This window comes from Rattus norvegicus, chromosome 20 (assembly GCF_021556685.1).
Source record: "Rattus norvegicus strain SHRSP/BbbUtx chromosome 20, alternate assembly SHRSP_T2T, whole genome shotgun sequence".
Classification (NCBI taxonomy): domain Eukaryota; kingdom Metazoa; phylum Chordata; class Mammalia; order Rodentia; family Muridae; genus Rattus; species Rattus norvegicus.
In genome coordinates, this window is record NC_141553.1 from 48,361,847 (window position 1) to 48,387,207 (window position 25,361).

The 25,361-nt window shown below is 45.8% G+C and overlaps 1 protein-coding gene across 2 annotated transcripts in view; it reads right to left on the minus strand.

Annotated features, from left to right (window-relative positions):
• Positions 1 to 8,312: 8,312 nt before the first annotated feature.
• Positions 8,313 to 25,361, minus strand: part of Ccdc162 (coiled-coil domain containing 162) — a 191,167-nt gene continuing 174,118 nt past the window's right edge. Inside the window, exons 41-48 of one of the 2 annotated variants that reach the window (XM_087598712.1) lie at positions 23,107 to 23,271; positions 22,774 to 22,908; positions 21,862 to 22,014; positions 20,670 to 20,879; positions 17,186 to 17,306; positions 11,269 to 11,396; positions 8,953 to 9,077; positions 8,313 to 8,811 (exon numbers count right to left, since the gene is read on the minus strand). In XM_087598712.1, coding sequence (XP_087454838.1) covers positions 8,784 to 8,811; positions 8,953 to 9,077; positions 11,269 to 11,396; positions 17,186 to 17,306; positions 20,670 to 20,879; positions 21,862 to 22,014; positions 22,774 to 22,908; positions 23,107 to 23,271 — 1,065 coding nt within the window. In that variant the 3' untranslated portion in view covers positions 8,313 to 8,783. The remainder of the gene's footprint in view (positions 8,812 to 8,952; positions 9,078 to 11,268; positions 11,397 to 17,185; positions 17,307 to 20,669; positions 20,880 to 21,861; positions 22,015 to 22,773; positions 22,909 to 23,106; positions 23,272 to 25,361) is intronic. The other variant, XR_015645929.1, reaches the window with a different exon arrangement.

A 25,361-nucleotide genomic window follows, 5' to 3' on the forward strand; every position in this document is an offset into this window, starting at 1 on the left:
TTTTTAATACGGAATCTAAGGTTCCTATTCTTTGCATTCATATCTGTAAACTTTGGTCTCTTGTTTTAATTATGTGCTGTGACAAGTCTGTTAGCATCTTTTGTACATGTTTACCTCCACTACTAATTGTAAGCAAGTTGACTATTGTGGGCTGTGTTGTAGTTTTCGTGTGTGTGTGTGTGTGTTTATAGATCTATTAAGGTGTTGTATCTCCCTGGCTTTTCTCTTTGGAGGATTTTCAACTTTCAGTGGTGGGTTCACGCCCTCTGACTTGATAGAGATTATAGTTTTATAGAGGTTGCTAGAAATTGATCCATAGTCCCATTGTTTTATATTAAGATTCCCTCCCTTTGAATTCTGTAGTGTTTTCTGGTATGTTTGTAGTTGATGTAATATGTTTGTGTGTTTCTCTAAATAGTAGCTTTTGTGGTTGAGTGTGGGCTCATGTTTAATTACAGTAGTAATTTTTAATGTCTGCATAGCATTGCTAATGCCAACATTTAGCATTCACTTTCCATTGAATTTTTTAACCCACACTATAGGTTGTCGTTTCTGGTTTTAATGCATGCTTGGCAAATTTTATGGGAGGCCAGATACAAGTTGGGGGGGTACAGGATGTTCTTGTACTCCTGTGTTTCTGTAAGCATGTCAGTCTACTGCCCTGGGAACTCAGCAGCCTCCTGCATCTCTTGATTCTTATGTCTGCCTCTTGAATTCTGCAAGTCCTCCGATTTCTGTCTGGGCTCCCCAGCAACTGGACAGGAGGCTGGGTCTTGTTTTGCCTATTACCTGTATATTAAATGTTGATGCAGGTAGCACAGCTATCATTTAAAGGGAATAAGTTTATTCTCGAGCCATTTTGAATGACCACGGCCTGGAAACAGATTTAGGTTACTCCAAATTCCATGGTGAGAAGTTGTGTAGACTATTAGAGCAGTGGTTACAGTGAGGTGGGGAAGCTCTTGTATAGGCCCAAGATGCTATTTGATGATATTCTTAGTTTTTTAGATACCAAAGTTTTTTACTAGTCACAAGACACACACAGTCACAAGTTACAACACAGCAAGGAATGGCTGTTACAAGGTGTAGAACATAGTCCAACATAAGCCTCTGAACCTGCCATGGCCAGTCTCCACAGTACCCAGGCCTCTGAAGATAGAGCTGCTTTCTAGGAGTTCTATCCATAGAAAAACATTCTTTCATAGGTTTTTGTCTGCTTAGCTATCTCTGAGTAAATGTCTTTTGATGAAACACAAAAAAACGATAAGAGCTACAAGTCCTCTTATCTCACCACTTGGAAGGTAGAGGTGGTCTGGATCAGGAGTTCAAGACAGCCTCTCAGTTACCTGAGTGGCCTCTCGACTACTTGAGATCCTCTGTGTGTGTGTGTGTGTGTGTGTGTGTGTGTGTGTGTGTGTGTGTAATTGAACTTTCAGCTATTGAAGCAGTACATAAAGGCAAGTGTGTTAATTTTTTTATTGCTATGAACAAATAACTGGGCAAAAGCGACTTAAAGAGGAAGGCTCTGGCTTACGCCTGGGAATGATAGGGAAGACTTGACAGTGAGAACTGCTTAGTTATCTACACCGGAAAGCAGAGAAGGAGTACTTGAATACATGAGATTTTCTTCCTTTTGGGGGGTAGGAGGGTGGTGGCAGACTTGACAGGATTTCACTTTGTAGCTCTGGAGTGGAACTCCCAATCACTGATGCACTGGAATTAAATGGTGGTGGCACCACCATTCCGGGATCCTCCTCCTTTTTCAAAGTACTTTTAAGTGGATCGTCACTCCTAATCTTTTTGAAGCCTCCTTGTCCCTGGAGGTATGTCTTTTAGGTAATTCTAAAGTCCAGTCAGCTTGACAACATTACCCGTCACAAACTACTTGTCACTTTGATTTAGCCATTACATCCCACCCTTGACCCTCATAAGCTCCTGGTCAAACCATAAAGTGAGTTCAGTCCAATTACAGTGTTCCATTGTCTTAACAGTATCAACATTTTTATATTGTCTGCCCTCAGACCTTAACCTAGGCAATCTCCTTAACTATGAGCCAGTAAAACCAAACCACATTACATGCTTCCTAAGCACAGTAAACACTCAAGAAGGAGATATTGAAGGTTTGCCAGGATCATCGACTAAAACAAGACAAATTCAGCAGGAGGAAAGCTATGGCTTCATTCTCCGTATCTGGAGCTTCTGATGACACCGGGGCTCCAGGGGATTCTCAACTGCAGTATGCATAGCCTTTTGGCCAAGTTCCAAACCTGTAGCTTTCCCTGGTGCATATCTTTGTGTCCTGTGCAGTGAGACTTCCTGGGGAGATGTAAACAAAGGTCTACTCCGATGGTGTTAATTACATCAAAGTTCAATTTGGAGAAACAGTGGATTTGGGGGTTATTATGAGACCATAGATGACTCAGCGGCAGCTGCATCGATGAACAATCCAGCACTGTTGAGATGCTGACACACAAAAGCTGCCACCCCAGAGCTCTCTGTGATTTGCAGAGTTGACAATTTGGAGAGCCTCCCTAACCAACAGTACTGCTTAAAACCTTGGCCAGGGTCAGGTGAGATGTGAATTGTGTAAGTTTCAGGAAGTCACTGAGACTTGTGAGTTATTTCCTGGGTCCTTAGGAGCTTCGCTGTAGTGGAGTGGTTCCCTAATGCTGCGACCCTTTCATACAGTTCTGCATGGGTGACCCCCAACCATAAAATTTTATTGCTACTTTACAAATATAATTTTGCTACTGTTAGGAATCATGTAAATATCTCATAGGCAGGATATCTGATACACGACTCCTGTGAAAGGGTCATTTGACTCCCAAAGGGGTTGCAACCCACAGGTTGATAACTGCTGCTTTAGAATGAAACAGATCAAGTTGGAACTTCTTGTGTCTTAGGGAGACACATCCACCAATGGGATGTTTTAACTCAGAGAAAATGACTGTATAATGGAGTCTTGTACTACTTAACTTTAACTGTCAACTTGACAATGCCTAGAGTCACCTGAGAAGGGAGTCTCAATTGAGAGTTTGTCTAAATTGATGTAGCCGTTCTCAGCCCACTGTAGGTAGCACCATTCCCTAGTCAGATGGTCTTGACTATATAAGAAAGCTAAGTAATCATGATCCTGTGAGCAATCCAGCAAGCAATATTCTTCCATAGTTTATAGGTTCATGCCTTTACTTTTCTTAATGATAGGATATGTGACATGGAAGTTGTAGGTCAAATCCTCTCTCCCAAGTTGCTCTTGTTATTTTATCTCAGTAACAGGAAAATAGAACAGCTCTCTGTTGCAACTTAAGCTTCTCCTTTACAGTTTCACACAGTGGCTTCTCAGTCTCTTTGCCTGTAATCTGACCTTCACAGGCATTGTCTGGCCTCTGTGGCTTCCTTGAACATTGGGATGGGCCTTTCTGGCCATATAACTTGCATTTTGCTTATCTGCAAAACCAGTGCTATGTGGACAGTGCTACTAAGTTCTGTTCTAGCTTGAGACTGAGTCTGGCCCCTTTCTTTCTTTCTTTTTTTTTTTTTTAAAGATTTATTTTATTTATTATATATAAGTACACTGTAGCTGTCTTCAGATACACCAGAAGAGGGCATTGGATCTCTTTACAGATGGTTGTGAGCCACCATGTGGTTGCTGGGAATTGAACTCATGACCTCTGGAAGAGCAGTCGGGTGCTCTTACCCGCTGAGCCATCTCTCCAGCCCGTCTGGCCCCTTTCTACCACAGCTGTAATGACCTCAACCTAGGTTGTCTTCCAGTAGGAAACTCCTTCAACAGCATTCTCACATCAAGTTCTTTCCCTTCAGATGAATTTGTATTTTCACAAAGTAGAGTCCCCATGGGAAAGAGGGGGGGTCTTGCTTTCAGAGCTCCATTCCTGTTGTCCCAATTCAGAAGCCAAGATCTCTCTTTTGTGGCGCTAACCTCTTGAGTAAATTATAGCTGCTCTCTTTGTACCAAACTTGTCTGCATATTTTTATTTTTATTTTTATTTTTTTGTCTGCATCTTTAATTTGGTCAATCTACCTTTCCTTGATTATATATGTGTGTGTGTGTGTGTGTGTGTGTGTGTGTGTGTGTGTGTGTGTGTGTGTGTATTCTGCTCATTCTCACTGTAGAAAAGGCAGTAAGCAGGAGGCACTTGACCAGCCTAGGTATTAGGCTGAAATTCCTACTCCTAAACAGCTTGTGGTGGTTTGAATGAGAGTGGCCCTCATGGACTCATACATTTGAATGTTTGGTTCCCAGTTGGTGAACTGTTTAGGAAGGATTAGGAGGTATGGCCTTGTTGGAGGAGGTATGTCACTGGAGGTGGGCTTTGAGGTTTCAAAAGCCTACATTAGGCCCAGGCCTTTTCTCTTTCTGATTGCTGCTTGTGGATCAGATGTAAACCTTCAGCTACTGCTCCAGCACCATATCTGCCTACCCGACATAATGCTCCCGCCAAGATGATGGTCACGGACTCGCCCTCCGAGACAGTAAGCAATATCCTGCTGTGGTCATGGTGTCTGTCTCTTCACTGTAACCAGAAGAAGAACTAAGATCACTTATTTCATTACTTTTTAATTCAGTCTTTGTTCAGTTCTTCAGGGCATGGCCGAATGCAGTCAGATTCTAAGCCAGAATGGTAACATGGATGAGTTCTAGCTCAGTTCCCAACAGAGTCCATGCTACCCTCTGGAAACTCATGGGCCCAGGTATTACTGTATCCATGGCATCTGCATTCTGGTCTTCCAACACCCACCAGAATCACACCTTAAGCTGTGCTGACAGCCTTCTGGGGCTCCTGTACCACACAGCTCCAAACTTCAACATTCCTCCAGTCAGTTCAGGGGCCCAGGAATCACAGATTACTTACAGCAATGGTCCCGCTTTGGGTGCCAGTTTTCTGTATTCGCTACATTTTTGCTGTTACTGTAACCAAATACCAGCAATTAAGGATAATGCATCTGAGTTTAGTCACCCTGTCCTTAAGCCACCTGAACAAACAATAGTAAAAAGGAGATTTATTCACTGTGGCCACATGGGAAAAGGAAGATACCTCCTCCAAAAGGTCATCTTTTCTTGGGTCTTGGCATGAGGTTTGGGTTTAAGAAGTTGACAAGGGCTATGCATAGCTAAGCAGTCCCAGTCAAGGTATGGTCTAGCCCATCTTGGACATAGCTAATGTACCCACAGGTTTCTCTTGTCTCCATCTCCCATTTCATCTTTTTTTTTAATTTATTCATTTATTATATATAAGTACACTGTAGCTATCTTCAGACACACCAGAAGAGGGCATCGGATCTCTTTACAGATGGTTGTGAGCCACCATGTGGTTGCTGGGAATTGAACTCAGGTCCTCTGGAAGAGCAGTTGGGTGCTCTTAACCGCTGAGCCATCTCTCCAGCCCCCTCCCATTTCATCTTAAGGAGAACTGGAATTAGATGTGCACTAGATCACCTGGCTGATGTGGGTTCTGGTGATTCAAACCCAGGTCTTCATGGTAAACATTTCACTCATTGAGCCATCTCCCCAGCTCACTGGCCCAGAGTTTGCCAGGTCTTTCAGGAGGAATCGGAGATTCATCTTCACTAACACGAGCACACATTCTGGATACGAGTGGCCCCCTTTGCCCATAACACGCCTGCCAGCACTTCCGTTCTTCATGGTCTCATGGTTGCCCTATTCAGCAGTGTGATGGTCTAAATGAGAATAGCTCCAATAGGCTCGTAGACTTGGATGCTTGGTCTGTTGGCACTATTTGAAGGGACTGGAGGGTGTGGCCTTGTTGGAAGTGTGTCACTGGGGATGGGCTTTGAGACCTGTTCCTGCTGCCTGTGGGTCCAGATCTAGAACTCTCAGCTCCTTCTCCAGCACCAAGTCTGCCTGCATGCTGCCACACTCCCTTCATGGCAACAATGGACTGAACCTCTGAAACTGTAAACCATCCCCCAATTAAATGCTTTTCTTTATAAGAGTTGCCAGTGTGTGTGTGTGTGTGTGTGTGTGTGTGTGTGTGTGTGTGTGTGTGCTTATATGCATATGTGTGCATACACGTTTCTCTGTCTCTATGTATGGAAGCCAGAGGTTGATCTCATGTCTTTTTCAATTCTTTACCAAAAAAATTTTTTTTGAGATGAGGTCTCATTGAACTTGGACCTTCACTAATTGGCTGATCGGTGAGCCCCTGGGAACTTCCTGTCTCCTCCTCCCTGTTACTTTTATGTGCGTGTGAATGATCTATACTAGGTCCTGCACTTGTACAGCAATCACTCTACCCACTGAGCCATTTCCCCAGCCCTACATAGTATTACTGTTAAACAAACAGTTTAATAGCATAGGACATACTGTGGTAATGTCAAATCCATGAAACCAACATGCTCTTCACCAGGAAGTAGCTGGCCTAATTGAAAGGTACAATAGCTCCCTGAGTACTCCATTTTGACAGTAGTCAGAGAATACCACCACATGTTCTAAGTTAGGAATGTAGCCTGGAGAACTTCATAATATGCTAAAAGCAAGGCTACTGTGACATGAGACCTCAGACAACTGCTACCTGGGCTTCAGATCTGCAGAGGCTGGAGAGATAGCCCTGCTGCTCTTAGAGAGGACTGAATTCCCAGCACCCATGTCAGGAGGCTCAAAACTGCCCACAACTCTACCTCTGGTGGCTCTGGTCTCTTCTTGAGGCGTTCACACGTACTGCACACATGTTCACTTTTTTTAAAACCCAATATGCAGTTTTAAAAAGTCTCTATTAGTCTTGATTGCCAATGGGAGCTTGCGTTGTTACTATGGAGAGGTCAGAAGGGTGGCATTTGGAACTCGCCATCCTGCCTTAGCCCCACCACATGTTAGTCACTGCTCGTATTGCTGTGAAGGGACGCTATGACCACAGCAACTCTTACAAAGGGTGACATTTAATTGGGGCTTGCTTGCAGTTTCAGAATGTTAGTCCGTTATGGTGGTGGGAAGCAAGGTAGCATGCTCCACAAAGCCACAACTCCTCATCCTATTAGAGTTCTGCTCCCCAGTGACTGCTGTCCACATAGACTCTGTTTATTGATGCTGATCTCCTCAGCAACCATGCCCTTCTTTTCAGTAGCCCAAACACTCTTTCAGTGATACTGCTACAAGCTGTCTGATCTTACCCTTTCTGTTACTCTTTGTCTGAATTTTCACAGTATATTTGTAAAAAAGCAACCAATAATGCCTGTGTTGCTGACTGGTAGGCTTTGCTGCCTTGAAATGGCCACTACTGGATAATCCAGCCATCCCATTTAAGCCACACCTCCTTCAAAGTCTGCGCAAAACAAGTCCAGTTTTAATTTTAAGTTTTGTAGTAAATGGGTAGCCCTCAGTTCCCTAGAAAGAATCTGTCTTAGAGTTTGCTCTCTGTTACTTTGTTACTTTGTACTGGTTAGTTTTGAGTGTCAACTTGCCACAAGCTGGAGTTATCACAGGGAAAGGGAGCCTCAGTTGTGGAAATGCCTTCTGGAGACCCAGCCATAAGGCATTTTCTCAACTAGTGATCAAGGTGGGAGGACCCAGCCCATTGTGGGTGGTGCCGTCCCTGGGCTGGTGGTCTTGGGTTCGGTAAGAAAGCAAGCTGAGCAAGCCAGGGGAAGCAAGCCAGTAACATCCCTCCATGGACTCTGCATCAGCTCCTGCTTCCTGACCTGCGTGAGTTCCAGTCCTGACTTCCTTTGGTGATGAACAGCAATGTGGAAGTGTGAGCTGAATAAACCCTTTCCTCCCCAACTTGCTTCTTGGTCATGATGTTTGTGCAGGAATAGAAACCCTGACTAAGACACTGACTAAAATACTTGGGAGGAAACCATTCATTTGATTTATAGGAGAGACTATCCTAGAGGGACGCCAAGGCTAGCTTACTGCCTAGTTTTCCCTGACTCACTCAGGCTGCTTTCTTATACAAACCAGGACCACCTCCATAGGGGTGACACCGCCCACAGTGGACTGGGTTCTTCTACATCAATCATTAATCAAGAAAATGCCCTGTAGATATGCTCATAAGCCAGTCTAATGGAGGCAGTTCTCAGCTGCTTGTCCCTTGTTCCAGATGACTGCACATGTAAACTTGACAAAAATCTCATCAACACAGTGGACCTTTGAGACCCAAACTACAGCAATGTATAAACTTATGGATGTAAATGTTTCTTTGGTCTACTTGATCCATTCATCTCTCTCTCTCTCTTAAAAAAAAAAAGACAATAAAGTAAAGAGTTTTAGCATTTACAAGAAGAAATGAAAAGGTTATAAGAAGGGATTTACGTAAAAGAAAAATGCTTTGAAATTTGCTTGGATGAATCTTTATTGAACTATAACAGTTTCTACTTATTTTTAATAGCATATTTTATAGGGATTTATTTATTTTTTGCTTTATATGTATGCTTACTTGCATTTATGTATGTGAAACACATGGTGCCCAGTACCCATAGAGGCCAGAGAAGAAAATCAGAATCCTTGGAACTAGAGTTATAGGTCGAAGCTGGAACTGAGTGGGGGTCCTTGGGGGAGCAGCACTCTTAATGGATGAGCCAGCTTTCCAGTTCTGGGTCTTCATTTCTTTGTAGACAGGTCAGCACCAAGGCCCACTGTCATGGCCCACCTTACCTACCTTGTTACTCAAAACTCAAACTGAGAGACTGCTGGGCAGCCACTAACAACAGCCTGTAGTATGCAAACCAAAGCCTGAAAGCCTGTATGCTTTCAGACCTGGGACCAAAGCTGGCTTCATGTGGGAGGGACTCAGGATGAGTTCATCTCAGTCCTTCAGGACAGGTGGCCACACACTAGGAAGAAAAGGTGGATGGAAGTAGGCTAGGGTCATCTTTATCTATCTAAATACACACACACACACACACACACACGCACGCACGCACGCACGCACGCACGCACGCACACACACACACTCACTCACTCACAAAGATTACCTTTCAGGTCTGAATGAAATCCCAGATGATGGCGCTGTTTGGGCTGGGAAAGTTGTAAGTTGAGCATTTTCTGCCACACTGGGTAAAGAATCACCGTCCGTTCTTCTGCTGTGTTTCACCGGTACCTATAATAACAAGTCGGTATTGGATTTGGTTTTTGTTTTTGTTTTGTTTCTTTTTTTAAGGTAGCAAAGGATTCTCATAACATAGCAAAGGGAGCTGCTGCCCCTGAGACTAACACCACAGACTGTCTGGAGGCCCCCTTTCATGGACCTCCTTGTCATAAGGGAACTAGTCAAGAATGAATCTGTCGGTGGCAATTCCAGGTAAAAAGAAAAGACTTGCTGGCCCAGAATAACCTAAACATTCTTTAGTATTCTATCTTCTGTGTCATAATGCACTATTTTTTTTTTGAGAAAATCCTTTGTGTACGTATCACGGTCACGTGGACGCCCCCCATCAGTCACTGTCCTTCTGTCGTATCTCCTAGCCTAGGCGGTCACACCACAGATAGACTTGAAGTGGCTCAACTCATGCTCCCGTGGCCTGCCTTCCTGTTTCCTGCTTAAGGTTCCTACTGTACCCATGGTCATGAAACCACACAATACTTCATGGAACGGTTTATTTTAGTTTATCCAATAGTTTATTTTTGTGTCTTGGTAGGGTTTATCTGGTAATAGCCAACAAATAACTAGCCCTACTCCATTACCCCGCTAGGTTTCTCACACACAGTGGGTCTCCATCGAGCCACATAGCTACTTAGCCTCTTCAACCACAAGGGCTATGACCGCCAACACCCCCACAGTACTCTGAGCTTTCAGAAATGACGGAGAGATGGGCAGAATCATGAACTGTCTTGGTTTTCTCCACACAAAAAGTAATCTTTTTTTCTCTTCTACAAAAACAAATATACTGATTTTTCTCCATGTTCTACTCATGGACTTAACCAGCTATAGATCAAAAATATTTGAAAATGATCAAATCTGGACTGTATTACAGACTTTTTCTGTCAACATCCCCTAATTGATATTACATTGCGTAAATATTAGAAGTAATCAAAATGTGGTTTAAAGTGTATGGGAAATTGTGTGAAGGTCGAATGTGTTAGTTTTCAAACCCGGGACAAATGGCTGAGGTGCCTGTTTACTCTATGGAAGCAGGCCTGGCCACCAGGTTCTCCCAGCTTCTCTCAGCTCAGCTGTTACAGGATATGGCTGGCATACCCTACTCCCTCCTCTAAACTTCTCCAGCGCAGGGGCTGGGCTTTCTCCAGCTGCCTTTCTCTCTATAATTCAACCATTTTGGTTACCTGTCCCTTTTGTCTGCTCTTTTGTGTTTCTCCGCTGTTGCCCCCTCTCTCCTCTCCATTCTCCCTTCCCCCCTCTCCCTCATGGCTCGGGTCATGACCACTCTGAGCTCACCCAGATGACCCTGCCTCTGGCTGTGCTCTCCCACATATTCATAATAAACGTTCTCCTCCACCATACATAGGAAGTGTCATGCAATTCCTTTTTGTTTGCTTTTTATATTCAATATGCAAATGCTACATTATTTTATGTAGCAGATTTAAGTAGTCATGGATTCAGTACCCACTGGGGTCCGGGAACCAACTTCTTGGGGACATTGCAGGACCACTCCACTAGGATTTCACATTTTAGGGAAAGATGATCCCTCAGAGGCTGAGGGACGGAGTGACAGCGACCATAGTCCCGTGGCCCTGATCGGGGAAGGCCTCATTGGCTCCCGCCTTCTTTCTGGATTTTCTTAACTATATGTTTTCCATGCTGCAATGAGCGTCTATCAAAAACTAGACTGACAGTTGAACGGTTACACTTTCAATGAAAACAACACCAGGAAAGGCTAAGTTTGATGGCCTGAGTTTTCATTCCCAGGATCAAGATGGTGGAAAGAGAGAGCTGCCTCTTTCAGTTGTCCCCTGACCTCCACATATGCATGCTGGAGCATGCATGGAGATGTATATGACATATGCATACCAAATCAATCAATCAAATGAATGAATGAATGAATGAATGAATGAATGAGTAATAAATAAGATGGAGGCAGGAGGAATTCAGATAAGGGAACTGATACCAGTAATTAATTATCGTAGATGATTAAAGAGGTGAGCTGTAATTCAGAAGACGCCCTTGGGCTTATTTTAACACCAGAACGGTGTAAAACAGGTCTAAACCACCGAGATAGTATTTCACTATAGAATCGTCCTAATGTCAGTTGGAGGTCACCCTGCCCTCATAACACCAGGTACAGTCTTTTCTTAGTTGTTTCCTACAAATAGCCAAGCTTTTAATCACTCACGGTCTTTGGTCTTTGAATCCTTCTTGTCATTTTACTGCCCATAAGATGAGTCTTTGAAAAATGGTGGGGAGAGTATCGGAATAATGCTGGGGCAGAATTTAGGGAGCAGTGGGTCTGGGATCTAAGCCCTGCAAAGTAAAAAAAAACAAAACAAAAAAAAAACAAAACAAAAAACAAAAAAAACAAAAAAAGAAAACAAAGTAGGTCTCTTGTTGCAATGTACAGACCCAGATTTAACATAAAGTTTTATTAGAACTTAAATTCAGCATTTAATTCAAGCGAGGACTTTGGACAATGTTGTTGTTGTTGTTGTTGTTGTTTTTGTTTGTGTGTGTGTTTGGTTTTGCCTGGGGATGACATAAAAGGGGGGTTGTGGGAGATTTGGTCTCTGAGATGTCAAGGTTACAGACTGAAAGCTGTTCCATTAATTAACTAGGTTCCCAGGTAAGGAAGGATAGCGCTCAAATTCTGGCTCGAGTCAACTGGATTATTTGGCAAGAGCCTTTGCTGAGACAGCGTGTGCTCCCAAAGGGAGTCAAGCGGAGGAGTTAAAGATGAGTCCTGATTTACCTGTTGAACTTGTGACCCAGAGACTCCAAAGCAGGGACACGGAGAAGTCACTGGATGTCCTTGTCTAGAGCGCAGAGGAACGTTTTGAGCTGCAGGTGTAGACTTGACAAACCATGATCAAAGCCATGGGATCTAAGGCTTTCCTCACCGGGGACAATGTGGGAAAAGTCAGACCCAGCTCTGCATGGCTCTGCTCTTTAGAGGCTGGCTCTAGGGAGAAAGACTGGAACTAGAGATGAGAACTGTGGACTACAAGAGCCACTGGCAGGAAAAGGAGCAGGAAAGGTGGCCTAGGAGTATCCATGTTTCTGATTCAAACACCGCAGAAGGAGGTGGTGAGATTTCAGTAGTGTCCATGCACTTAGAGACATGGGCCTCTGTGACTCTGGCAAGATCTGCATCATGGAGGAGGTAGGGATTTAAAAGCAGACGTGGCAGACCTGTACTTGGTCCCTACGTGTCATTCATTCTTTACTTCCTTATAAATAGAGTCCCCAGCTGCTCGTCAGACATTTAGTGTCCTGCAGTCAAAACTGTGTATCCCAGTCTTCCGGGCTAAATGTCAGCTAATGAGATATGCCCCCAAAGGGTCCTAGGTAACTTCCAGGAAGTGCCTGGAAGGGGGCAGTGAACTCTTCTAGGTTTCTCATTTCCTGTTGGCCGGAAAACTTAAGCAGCCATTTTGGTCCATGAAGTAGAAGTCACACACTAAGAATGGCAACTCATGACCGGACTAGAGAAGACTCACGACAGCCCGTTAGAAAGCTATCTCTAGACTGTTCAAATTCACCGTCACAGTTCATTCTGAATCTCTGTGACTCTGTCTCCTCCTCCTTAATGGTTGTGGGCTATAAATTAAGGAAAGCGAATTAAGAGAGTGATCAAAAATACGCTTGACTATGAACAGGAGAAGGAATGTGTGGTCAAGGGAGGTGGTTTTATTATTAATTTTGCTTGGCTTTTGTTGCTTTTTATATGTATATGATTGTGTGTATGTTTATGAATATACTTGATTATGTGTATAAAGATGATATGGGTACGGTTACGGAGATGTATATGGCCCGGCATCAAACTCCATCCTTCCTGTCTTTGGTGCTGGGATTCCCTGAGCTCTGGGGTTATAGGCCAGGGTTACAGGCATAAGCATCAAACCCAGATTCAAGGAAGGCTCTATTTTAAGTGGATTTTATGATCTTGACACATACGTTGATCAATACTTAATTGTTAGTTACAAGATTCCTTCTGGGTGATACACCCTAGAGAAATATCATCCAGAACCCTCAACTGACAGGAAATACCAGTGTGGAGAAAGGAAACAGGCAAAGGATTGCTCAAGACTCCTGAGAAGGCACAGTAGAAGAGCTCCAACCCGGACAGCCCAAGAAGGGAAAGGACAGTGTGACCACTTTAGTTTTCATGGCTAGAATGAGATGCTAGAAATAGCTAGCAGCTCTCTTGAGGATTCAGTTTGTAGGTAACTAGATGACATTAGGAGACTCAGGGGAGGGGTTGGGGATTTAGCTCAGTGGTAGAGCACTTGCCTAGTAAGCGCAAGGCCCTGCGTTCGGTCCCCAGCTGGGGGGGGGGGGGGGCGGGGACTCAGGGGCTCTGAATCGGAATCCAAATCTTGTTGTGAATACTTACCTCCTTAAGAGGAGAAGACTGACCTTTAGAGACATGCTACTCTCTATGCTACCCCAAAAGGAATAGATGAATGACGCTTGTCAATCACATTGATGATTGACATAGAGAGATAAGCTGCTGTAGCGCCCCCACCCCTCCCCCAATATGGAGTGCAGATTCTTACACTCAGCCTGTCTGCTTTTCTAACTTAAAAAAAAAAACGAAAACAAAAAAACACTTTTCCTTTTTTTTTTAATCCTCTTTTTGGCTATTGGCCAAAACCCTGGCACTTCACCAATACTCCTGACATTCTTCCTCTTTCCCTAAATACCAGCTGCTGCGCAGTCCCTCCTGCAGCCACCCTTTGTCCCTGAAAGTGCCTTCGTCCTCGGACCTCAACTCAAAAGGCCGGCACTCTCTTCTCCTGGCCCTCCTCACAGCCGTCTCTGAGACTGACTGCTTATCCTCGCTGTGGTTACTTTCCTCTCCAATTCGAACAAAATGTTCCTTCCTCTTTCTGAGTCAATTTTAAAGTCTTTGATCAACAACACTGGGAAGCCACAAAAGGCAACCCCAGCTCCCTCCCCACAAGAACTACCTGAATTCTTTTAGAGAGCAGCTCCACAGCAAGCAAGGACCACCAAGCTAAGCCCCACCCCTAAAGGTTCATTTGCATTGTGGGGACCACGCCCTCCTCGGGCAGCCAAACCAGGAACTACCGGTGGTGGGGCCGGAGCCAGGCCGGGCTTGTCTAGGCTCCTGGGCTCGGTTTTTTCTTTTTCAAGATGTGAAATCGGGGATGACACAGACTTTCAAAAGTAAGAAGACAGCTTTATTCAAAGCTCAGAGAAGAAAGGGACACAGTCAAGAGAGACAGCCTGACACCGGGGTGAGGGCACTCAAAGACCCCAGTCACTGTTTAAAGGGCATAGTGAGTAGATGGGTCCCTATTTTGACCCATAGATTAGGTCGTATAATCATATTTTCCTACTGTGAATACCCCTTCCCCGTCCTGCATCTTATCTCACATCACACCCAGTTACCTAAGCATAAGGCGATAAACTGGGTAATCGACCTAAGAGTTCGCTTTAAGGGGACAACTTGCCTTACTGTGCACGCACCCTAAGGCGGCCTAGGTCGAATCGGCCTTTCTGTCCTTCTGTCTCACACCGGAATATATTGAGAACACACTCAAATAGGAACTGTTAATATTTGAATATTGTTAGGGGTGGAGAGCCATTAGTGTATGTGTAGTCCCGAGAGACCTGGGGTTGCTAGGGGAATTGTTTGAAGAGGGGCGTGTACAAAGTACTCGCAGGTGACACAGCTAGGCTGCCAAATGAATTAGAAAAGGAACGCCAGGTTTCCTGCCTCCAGAGCACATCTGCCTTTCATTCTGTGGGAAGGAAATCTGCAGGTACACACTGTCAATAGTTTGTTTGTTCTGAGTTAACCTTCGATCGAGGTGGTCAAGACTTGGTGGCCTTCACGTCTGAGAACCTGCCTCCTGCAGACAGAGAGGAGACAATGGCCACCTAATTAGAGGGGAAACTGCAATATTTAACTGCTCCGCCCCCACCCTGGCTGTTAGGAGACAGAAGACAAATTTACCATATTAATCCACTGTCTTCTCGGACTGCTGGTTCCGAGAGCAAAGTGCAATTTAAAGATTTAATTCTTTGTTCTTTGCCTGCATGTTGGGTGGCACAGACCCCAGCTACAAAACCCCTCCACAACATGTAGAGGGAATCTGCTAGGCCTGAAGCCTAGACTAACTTCTTTCTCTTCAGTCTTAAGCAGGTGGGTCCCTGTGTTGTTAATAATATCAGAATATCAGCCACACCCGTGGGGAAAGAGAGCACCAAACCAACACCAACATGGTTCCACTTGGTGAGGTTTTAGTGGGGGAAGGAGACAAAGGGAAGGGGCAAGAGAAAGAAGAGAAAAAAAGGGGGCTGGGGATTTAGCTCAGTGGTAGAGCGCTTGCCTAGGAAGCGCAAGGCCCTGGGTTCGGTCCCCAGCTCCGAAAAAAAGAACCAAAAAAAAAAAAAAAAAAAAAAAAAGAAGAGAAAAAAAGGCCTAGGGGGCAGGGAATCTGCCTTTTACTTGGAATGTGACTTAAAGGTTCCCAGGTGGAGGTGCGAATTGAACCAAAAGGTCTTCTGGGAAATGTATGGCCGTTGCCATGGCAACAGTGGCCAAAAAGGTGTCCACAGCTAGGGGCAATTCCTGATACCAACACCCTGACCTTCAGAAACCTACTCATTCTGACTCTTCTCCTTACATTCACAGACACTGGGGGCCCTGGGTGGCAACTCTCAGGGAGGCATGACTTAGGATCACAAAGCAGAGGGAGAAGACAGAAAGGAAAGTTCAATAGTGAATTGCTTGGCAGTCATGGTCACAACAGGGCTCCCGTCTTAGGGTAGGCAGAGCAGTGATAGTAAGTCTGGGGCAAAGACACCAAAGTCCACCTCAAGGCATAGGCAAGCACAGAGGCAGGGAGGAGGGCCTGGGGCCTTCATGGGCAAGCATAGCTGTGTTCTTTTTTTTTTTTTTTTTCTTTTCTTTTCTTTTTTTCGGAGCTGGGGACTGAACCCAGGGCCTTGCGCTTGCTAGGCAAGCGCTCTACCACTGAGCTAAATCCCCAACCCCTAAAGATTTATTTGTTTGTTTTATGTAAGTACACGGTACACTGTCATTGTCTTCAGGCACACTGAAAGATCGGGTTCCATTACAGATGGTTGTGAGCGACCATGTGGTTGCCAGGAATTGAACTCAGCACCTCTGGAAGAGCAGTCAGGGCTCTTAACTGCTGAGCCACCTCTCTAGCCCAGGCAGCTGTGTTCTTAACAAGTTTCTGAAAAACTGTATTTCCTCAGCTCGTTCATGTTGGTAAGCAGCCAAGGGAAACACAGATAAAGAACTAAGCACATGTATGAAACTGTAGGGCTCATCATATACAAGTCCTGACAAGAGAATACCCTAAGTGTCGGGTATATGTTTTTCCATGTAATGCACAGAACGAACTGTAGGGGTATTCACGCTCTCCTGTGAGAAGTCAATTAACCTCCTTAATGCCACAGCTAGCAGTGACAAAAGTCTGGCGGGCTTCCTCAAAGCCCACACCCTCAACCAGTCCATGTCCAGATCAGAAAGGAATAGCTTGACTGATCTTAATGCTGGCCCAAGCATGGCTACGGATATTTGATATTTCTCATCGGGCTGGAATCGATTCAGTACTCAATGTACAGGGGAGGAAGCCAGTTCTGGGGTCTGATGTTCATGCTGCCCACTGTCTACGCTGTCCACAGGACTACTCTGGTGGCCATCTTCACAGGGGCCCTTGAGCTCCCAGCACCCAACAGTCATAATGTCCTCTCTGAATCTTAGAAATGTGGTTGATGTTGCCTCAGATCATTGAACTACTCTGACAAGAAGGAAACACTTAATGCTCTCCAGGTGCTATTTACACCTTCTCCAACCAGCTGGGACGGATTGGACTAAGTAGGAAATTCAGTGCAAACCAGAGATGGGTTTTTGTTTTTGTTTGTTTGTTTGTTTGTTTTAACCCCACATGTTATTCATTCAGTGTGCAATCACCAAGAACTCACTACCTCCCTGGCCTTGGGTTGTGACCCAGACTTGGAGTCATGGAGACCCCCTCACCCTTCAACTCATGTCCTCGTGACTGGGTGATTTAGCCAGAGGAGGGTGTGCTCACCGACTGGGGAGGCCATGTGGGCAGAGGGCTGCTTGGTGTCGTGAAGCTGATTCAGTAGCTCCTGCACTCGCTGGAAGGCCTCCAGCTTCACGCTGCGCTCCTGAGCGAGCCGGTTTCTCATCTGAGGAGAGAGGGCAGGGAACGGACATGCTGTGTGGTGGTTTCTTTAGTGCCCTTGGTTCGCAGGTGACTTCTGAGGGAGAGTATAGGCCCAAGGCTACTCCATGATGAACAGTCTTCAGAATCCTGGACAGGCTGAACTTAGACCGGAATCAACAGCTTTGGTAAACTGAACAAAAGAGGGCCAAAACCCATCTGTGCAATCCCTCCTTTGTTCATCTACAACTTTATGCATGTTTTAAAAAGTTATTTGTTTTTACCTATTTATGTATTTGTACCTGAGTGTCCGTGTGTCTGTGTCTGGGCCACCTGCATGCCATGGTGCCTATGTGAGAGTCAGAGGACAACTTGTGGGAACTGATTCTTTCCTTCAACCCATGTGGCTGCAGTGGGTCAAACTCAGGTCATCGAATTGGGAGGCAAGCACCTTTACCCAGTGTTTCTAACATTTTTCCTTTCTATTGGGTGAGTAGAAGGAAGGTAGAGCCCAGGAAGTCTGAGAAGTACTAGAAGAGGAAATAGGCAGGCTTACTAAGGACTGCCGTGCATACAACGTCTTTGTCAGAGTCAACCGTTAGTGAGAGGGTTGAGTCCAGTCTACCTATCTGTTTCTGAGGCTTGTCTACACTCAAGGGCCCAGTGGGGTCCACCACAACCACAGACCCTAACCCCTGTTGAAAGTTGGCTATCAGTCCCTATTTTGGGATTTAGTTTGCAGTCGAATTATTAATTATCCAGGTATGGGGTTTCTACCTACCTTAGACCATTTGTGTTCCCGAATGAAAGACATAGCCTTTATATATCTTTTTTTTCCCTCCGGAGCTGAGGACCGAACCCAGGGCCTTGCGCTTGCTAGGCAAGCGCTCTACCACTGAGCTAAATCCCCAACCCGCCTTTATATTTTTTAATATGCTTCAGGTAGCACAGTAGCTGGACAACTGCCTACTTTCCGAGATGTTAGAATCTACCTTCCTACCCACAACCCAAGTTATTACTTACTATGTTTCCTATGGGCTGCTCTTACCTCCAATCAGCCGGCCCACAGGGCCATGTGTTTATATGACTCCGCTAATCCATGGTGGCTCTCCTTTCTCCTCTCTGGCACACTTCTATCTCACGGCTGCTACTCTCTGCTTCTCTCAAGCCTGCCAAACCTTAGGCCCACCTATGTCTCTTCTGCCCAGCTATTGGCTGTTGGCATCTTTATTCGCCAATCACTATTAACTGGGGGGGGGGGGGCAGGGTCACTCAGTATCTTATGGGCAGACTCCTCTCTGGGGCACCAGTCTTGGGGGCCCCAAATTAGCCTTGGAATACAAGCAGCATTAGAGCAGCCCACTACATGAGTTATCTAATCTCCCCTCACAACCTAGGAAGAAAGGTCATGAAAAATATCAAAGTCACCCAGCCACAGTTAAAGCTTGGGGCACGATTCCAAAACCTATGCTCTAAGTAACCTTTCCAGGCACAGTGAACAAACAAGGGTTTTCTCTGAAGTCAGCCAGCCATTTGCCATCCATGAAGATGGAGCTTAGAGATAGCCCAAAAAAGTCACTGCTGTTCCTGGTCACATGCCTGATGGCCTTTTGCTGCCACTTGGGGTGGAGAAGCCCATAGGCGCAAGGGCTGTCAGAGAGGGAGAGAAGTAACTGAGAAAGGGCTAGCAGTTTTGATGGTCATGTGTCTTGATTGAGAAAAATCTCAAGATACTTATTTTAATTGCATCAGAATTGCTGCCATTAAATAAATAACAATTAAGCAATAATAATTAAAATAACAATTAATGTAGGATTATAGTTTGAATGTGAAGTGTCTTACTACATAGCTCACGTGTTAAAACACTTGGTTCCCAGCTTGTGTTTTACAAGGCTGCAGAAACTTAAGATGACAGAACCTAAATGGAGGAAGTAGGTCACAGAGTCAAGTTTCATAGTCTGGCTCTATTTCTCATCCCCTCTCTGCTTCCTGATGGGGGTGTGATATTACCGCCAGTCTTATACTTCTCCATCTTTACCTCGATGAACTGTATCCCCCAAAACCATTAGCCAATGGACTATATCCCCTTAAACTGTGAGCCAAATCCCCTCAAACTGTGAGCTGAAAGAAACCCTTTTTCCCTTAAGTTGCTCTTGTCAGTTATTTTGTCACAGCGATAGGAAAATATAACACAGGTAACTAGTTCTATATGAGCATGTTTGAAGGAAGGATATGGGCATTATACCACTCCTTCCTAGTCAGCACCTGGTAGAACAAAGGACTGGGCAAGCAGGATTTTAATTAATGGTTATTATAAGGTTAATACCTGGATCATTTCTTTTTTTCTAGCTTTGGGAGAAAAAGTAGCTTCCCGGGCTGATGTGACCTCCTGAGTTACCTAAAAGGTTAGTACCAAAAGGTCTGTCTGAAGCAGGCTCCATGGAATCTTGCACCTTCTGGGATTACTATATAGCAGGGGCCTTCTGATAAAAATAAAACAGGCCAATAAGATAGGTGCAGCTCCCCTGTAAGACTCAGTGGGTGAGTCCTAGCAAGGCGGGAAGGGTTCATTTTTTTGTAGGTGTTTTCTCTATGTAGCTTAGATTGACTTTAAACTCAGGCAAGCCTCATGCCTCAGTGTCCCTGGTGCTGGGATTACAGACATGAGTCATCATGCCCAGTTCATGGATGTGAAATTCCAATTTTCTTTTACTCTGCAACAGCTCATCTCCTCTCTCCATTTCCTTGAAAGTATCTTATCCAGCACTCCCTTAATTCAATTTAATTCTCTTCACAGAACTTCTAGAGCCCTTGAAACCCTTAACCAATAATAGTTCAATTTAATTTTCAAATTGCTTTTCTGTCTGTTGTTATCTCTAGTGGATGAATTAAGGGCTTTATTCACCCTCGGATATGTGTAAAGCACCTTCTGTGTCAGGTTTTATTGAATTACCTTCTGCAATCTGCTTACCGAGGTCAAATTAATCCATGCGTGCATTACAACAACCCCTTTCTATTCCCCCAGGGGTACAGTTATAAAAATTGTGTCTGAAATCCACTTTTGCTTTTCATGTTTGACTTTATATTTCTGGACACGGTGGACTAAAAATCTCTTATTACAGCTTTCACAGGCTTGCTTCTCTTCCAAGGTATAGCTCATAGCTCTCTAGAAGACCCCAGTTCAGAGGTAAACATGTCCCCAGGACACCGGGACTCTGAGCCTGCAACAGTCTTGCCTAAGCAGTTGCCCCAGGGTGGCATACAGAGAACCTTGTCCCGGAAACGGGAACCGACAGAGTAGAGAGAATGCTGTGACGGGAGCAAAGAGTCCCAGGAAACGGACATTCCACGGAGGGAGGCCGTTAGGGTGAGGCCCAGCAGCCCTCACCTGCTTCAGGTCTCTGTCCATCTTCTGCTGCTGCAGCTGGCCTCGCTTCGAAGCCCGCTCAGCCTCTTCTGTCAGGAGCTGCAGTTTTTGCTCTTTTTGCTCCACGTCTTTCAGGAGCGTCTCCATGCCAGATGTTTTTATGATATCCAGCTGCTGCCGAGTGACCGTGTCTTGCGTCACTCTGTGCTCCAACTCCCTCAGCAGTTGGGCCTGCAGCAAGGGAGGGCCAAGGCAAGAAAGAAAGCAGGCAGCAGCAGGCTGAGCAGGGGCGACTGAGGCAGTGTACTCACAGCTGCCAATGAGTACAAGCTGTATTTGCACTGCCATGAAGTCTTTCTCATGGGGACCAGCAATGAGTCCCCCCTCACCTCTGAGGAGGCAAGGGCCCTTCATAGAAACATTAGTGATGAAGGGTGCTTCTGACTTGGGCTCTGTTTTCATTCTCAAAACGTGTCTGGGAAACCAGATTCTAGATAGTTAAAGACAGAAAAATGGAGCTGGGCTGTGAGCCTGACAGAGCTATGAGGTAAGACACTGTCTCAATAACAACAACAAAAAATAAAAATGGCAAGGAAGAAAGAAGAGAGAGGTAGAAGGAGGAGGAGGAAGAGGAAGTTTAGTGCTGACTTGGAATTTGTTTATATTCCAGCTGAATGAAAATGAGGACATGACCACTCCTGGGTACAGTTGAGGAGAAGTTTTTATTATAGATATGAGGGTGAGAACGGCTGGAGGCATCTGGAAGAGTCCAGAGCAGGGAGAGAAAGTAGTGGACTAGACATGGCCAGTAGACTGAACCAAGTCGTCAGAGAAGGGTGGGGAAGAGTGAGAGAGGAAGAGAAGAAAGATGGAGTAATAGAGAGGGACCGAGAGAGAGAGTCAAGTGACCAAGAGAGGAGGAGAGTATGTAGCCAAAATGGCTGGGTTATATAGACAAGAAAGAAGCTGCAGGAAGGGGAGGGAAGCTTGAGGGGCTTGGGGGAGGAGTGCTGAGAGCAGCCAGGACTCTGGACAGGGTACAGATGCCGGGAGAGCCTGTGGTGACACGTTGATAGGCACCTCAGTTAGCCATTTATCCTGAGTCTCTCTAGGAACTAACTGCAGGTTTCTCTCAAGTCAGTGGTATTCCGGGTTGCACTGTGTTCCTTCTTATGACCGCACTCGGGCTGGCTACCTCTGGGGCTCTAGGTACCTGGGTCTCATTCTGCCACCACAGCTTCCTGTTGTCAGTCTGAGCTTTGGTCAGGGCTTGCCTTGCAGCCAGGAGCTGTTGATGAAGTAAAGCCACTTCTTGCTCCGCCATTAGCTTGATTCGCAAGCACTCCTTTTTACTGTGAATAGATTCCTGCCAGCAGTGCAAACACAGAGGGAGAGGAAGTAAGCTGCTTTTCTGTGGTTTTAGTCTGAAGCCTTAGCTAAGACCTCACGCAAGGGCCCTTCTTCAGCACTGCCTAGAGTGGAGCTCTTGATGGTCGGTCATTGATTGTGTTGTGTGAATCTAGTTATGGATGGCCCAACAGACCAGAGTAAATCCAGATTCCAGGAAAGTGCAGCTTCTCAAACCAATACCAATATGTGCTCTGTGTTCCATGTGTTTAAAGCAGATTTTCCTCTTACTTTTTTGTTACTTCATTTCCCTCAGATTATCAAAGATAAAATCCAAAGCTAGCAGCCTCAAGCCTTTAATAAAATCTCCTTTCTGCCTCGTCTCTTCAACTTTCTTAAGCACCATTCTTTCATCTCCACGGCTGGTTGCACCTGTCTGTTTTCTATTTCTTCCAACACTCTAAGGTTGCCTATTCCCAGGGGGGAAAAAGGTCAATTGCCAATTGCCAGATTCTTTAGCAAGGCTGGGCATGCCACCTGCCATCATTGTGGCAGCTGCAGAAACACTGTGTGTGTGTGTGTGTGTGTGTGTGTGTGTGTGTGTGTCGTGCATGTGGTATGTGGTGTGCATGTGGTGTAGGGTGTGTGTGTATGTGTGTGTGTTGCATATGGTATGGCGTGTGTGTGTGGTGTGCATGTGGTATGGTGTGTGCGTTGTGTGGTGTGTTGTGCATATGGTGTGGGGTGTGCAGGGAAGGGGCCTCACATCAACACGTACCTTCTCTGCCATGCTCAGCTGACCTCTGAGGTGTGCCTGCTGCACAGCCAGCCGCCAGCGGCCCAGGCTCCGAGCTTTGCACAGTAGAGCAGCCAGGGTGCAGCTGTTGTCCTGTTCCAAGGCACACAGTTGCTCCTGCCAAGAAGGCCTACTTTTAGAACAGGCCACTCTCGGTCCTTTTCCCTAACACCAGAAACATGCCTTCCAGAAATACACATTATCATGTGGAGCCCCACCCCAGGACTCCTTTAAACATGTCTAACCCCATTGGAATTCTAAACAGATCAGTGGTGGGCTGGGAGCTAGGAAGAAAGGCAGCACAGGTTCACGTACTTCAGCTGGTGCTTTGGCTGCGTTCTCTTTTGTTTCTCCCTCAGGTCTGGCAGAGCCCCAGGTTTTCTTTAGCTGCTTCACGTTGGCAATCCCTTCAGCTCTCACTTCACCGATGAGCTCACACACTTTCTGGATCAAATTAAACTGATTCTCATCCAGCTTCTCCTGAAAATTGCAGACTCAGGTCAAGAAGTCCAATGCATTTGAGGGCGTGAAGGGCAGGGTTGGCAGTTTTTGTCATGGGAATTACAAGGCAGGCACATTAGAGGCTGATAGCCAGCAGGGCTTCGTCTTTTGTTCACCTATAGGTCCTAGAACATGCCTCATTTGTCAACACCTTCTGGCACATTGAGCCGGGACAGTGGGACGAGCCCTGGGAGGTGACAGAGAAAAATCTACTAGCTAGGTCAGGTTAGATTGGGAAAGGTGGATTTATGGCTCCCAGGCTGACGTAGAATCTGATGAGTCCTTATTGTGGATGAGCCTCCTTAGGCTCCAGTGTAAATCTGAAGATGAGATGTTCTGTCCTGAGTGGCTGTGGCTAATGGCTGATGATGTCACAGAACGCTTGTGTGAGTTATTACTGTGGACTCAGGGCTGAATTGTGACTCCTCCCAAACTCATGTATTCAGCCTCAAATGTCTGGAGACATAAGTTCTTCCCATAGGAGTGGGTTCTGATCCCAGGGAGACTGTGCCCTGTAAGAGCAGAGAGGGTCACCTTTTCCTTCTCTCGGCAGGGAGGAGACAGCCCCTGGTCCACTAGAAAGGGAAGACTCCATAGAGGAGACCATGCTCATACCCTCATCTCTGACTCTTGGCTTCCAAAACTGTGAGAAAATAATCTCTGCTTTAGCTACTCGGCCAATGGCATTTCGTTATGGCGGACTCAGCAGACTAAGATGCTTAGAGACCCGTGGGGCCGAGAAAAGGACATATGAAGGTCCTTCCCATCTCCAAGCCACTTCCTCGGAGAGGAAGGCAGGACAGTGCTCAGTTAGAAACTATGGCAGGGGGTTTGGGGATTTGGCTCAGTGGTAGAGCGCTTACCTAGGAAGTGCAAGGTCCTGGGTTCGGTCCCCAGCCCCGAAAAAAAAAAAAAAGAAAAGAAAAGAAAAGAAACAATGGCAGGAAGCCAGGCCAATTCTGCTGGTTACCAGTGTGAACATCGCCACTACCTTGGGACCAAGGACTTGGATAGGGATTCCTTGCTTGGGGGGGTGGGGGGCGTTGGTAGTACTCCTTCAGTCTGGGAGAAGTTAAAGAGTTCATTCTATCTTCTTGGATTTTTTTTTTTTCGGAGCTGGGGACCGAACCCAGGGCCTTGTGCTTGCTAGGCAAGTGCTCTACCACTGAGCTAAATCCCCAACCCTTCATTCTTTCTTCTTAAGCCGGCACATTTGCTCTCCAAAGGTTGGCTTCTGGCTTCTCCTGTAGCTCTAGGCCCAGTCCGTTTTGAATTTGGTCTTTTTTGAGATGTGTGAGCATTTCTATTTTGCAAGTAAGAAGAAATCTCTAAAGCTCTCTGGAAAGTAAAGGCAGAACATCGAAGGGGGTCTCCTGTTCGTAAAACAACCCTAGGGTCTGTTCTGGAATTCCCAGGGAAGGAAGGGAGAAACAGGGTTAAGTAGGGCTGGCTCTTAGGAATACTGAGTAATGCAGAAGTGACTGGGGAAGAAAGCTATGGAGTGGGGCATTGTAGGTGTGTACTGAGATCCGTAAGTAGGGTGCCCAGCCTCCCGATGGCTCATGTTAGGCATAGGACATCTGTCTCCCTGATGTCCAAACAGTTTATACAGTGACCAGCTTTCCACAGTGACGTGGCAAGGGAGTCCCGCCATTTTTCTTTTGAGGGACTCCATAGTTGAAGGTTGGTAGCTCCCCAATTCTAAATGTGGGAGAAAGGCAGAAGGGCATGCTGAGGGTTAACTAGTTCAGTTTCCAGACCTGCCCAGCGAGCTCTCAGGCAGCTGTTCCCCTGGGCAGAGGGTTTTTTGCTTCCCCACTTGGGTGTCTCACTCTGTGGAAAGGGCAGTGGTAGACATTGGTGGGAAGTTGAAGCAAGCAGAAAGCCTCCTCTTTCCAAGAGCAGCTGGATGTCCAATGGACACCTCAGTATCCCAAACTCCGTGTCCATCCTGACGGCACAGTGACAGCTCAGGCTGGTGACAGCTCAGAGGGCAAAGGGGTCGCCACCGTGCCCGATGGCTTAAGTTTGGTCCCAGGAATCCACAAGGTGGAGGGAAAGAGTTGATT